This window comes from Cyprinodon variegatus, unplaced genomic scaffold (assembly GCF_000732505.1).
Source record: "Cyprinodon variegatus isolate N-32 unplaced genomic scaffold, C_variegatus-1.0 Scaffold1297, whole genome shotgun sequence".
Taxonomy (NCBI): Eukaryota; Metazoa; Chordata; class Actinopteri; order Cyprinodontiformes; family Cyprinodontidae; genus Cyprinodon; species Cyprinodon variegatus.
This window is the reverse complement of record NW_015151750.1, coordinates 25,892-26,899: the sequence shown is the minus strand read 5'-3', so window position 1 is coordinate 26,899 and position 1,008 is coordinate 25,892. Positions and strand designations below refer to the sequence as shown.

At 42.4% G+C, this 1,008-nt stretch overlaps 1 protein-coding gene across 1 annotated transcript in view; it reads left to right on the top strand.

Moving 5' to 3' along the window:
- Positions 1-275: 275 nt before the first annotated feature.
- The window catches only part of trmt10a (tRNA methyltransferase 10A), an 11,426-nt gene continuing 10,693 nt past the window's right edge, over positions 276-1,008 (top strand). The window contains exon 1 of the mRNA XM_015402086.1: positions 276-547. Coding sequence (XP_015257572.1) covers positions 402-547 — 146 coding nt within the window. The 5' untranslated portion in view covers positions 276-401. The remainder of the gene's footprint in view (positions 548-1,008) is intronic.

Below are 1,008 nucleotides of genomic sequence, written 5' to 3'. Positions count from 1 at the left end.
ATAAATAAAAAAACTCTAACCTGGTAATAATACTCTGTCGTACTCTTAGAGAACAATTTACATTATATATAAAAAAAATCGGAATGATTTAAAATATCTCTGTTTTCATCCAATAACTCTCTATAATAAATAATGTCTTTGTTAAAGCATTCCTTTTTTGAAAATAGATTTATTATTTAGGGTTATTACTCTTCCATAGGGTTGAGTTAGAGCGGTTTTTGATTTGAACACTGTTAATTCAGACGCTATTGAAGGCATCATCTGTCGCCACTTACTGACGTCACACATGCGCCCAAAACATGTGAGGCTTGCGGAGAGTTTTCCGTTAATTTAGTGGAGATTTGAAGGTTATTTTGTTTGTTGCTTTAGCGGCCACCGCAGGGAGCGGCTAGCGGGCCCAGATGGCTGATGCTGGCGGGGAAGCTGCAGCCTCCTCCGGGGAAAGGAGCGAGAACCGGAGCGGCACTGAGGAGCAGAGCCTGTCCAAGAGGCAGATGAAGAAGCTGCTGAAGCAGCAGAAATGGGAGGAGGAGAGGGAGCTGCGAAAGTAAGCATCGATCTGTCATAGCTGGTAATGCAGGGGGCCCAAAGTGAGACCCGAGGGCCTTTTATGGCCCCTGATAGGATTGTCTGCGGTCCCCCAAAGTCATTCACAAGTTACCTTATCTCTTCTTTTCTCTTAATCTTTGATTTTGTGTTTTCTTTAAAGTTCTTCTCAGAAGTGGACGCAGGTTTCTTAAGGCTAAATTCGGTGCTGATTATTTCAGCATCAGTTTAATCAATCTCTACTTTCTTACTGTGTTTACTTTATAAAAATGACTCCATGATGTCAAACTTTACAAGCGGCTCGATTAAAAAGAAAAAGCCTAAAACATTGAGGGACTGCTGCTGAATGCACGAAATAGTCAGTGATTGCATGTCACTACCAGCGGCGGATTTAGGAAATCTGGGGCCCTAGGCAAAGACAGGCAGGGGGCCCTCTGAATAGAGAAATGTTAATAGAATAGA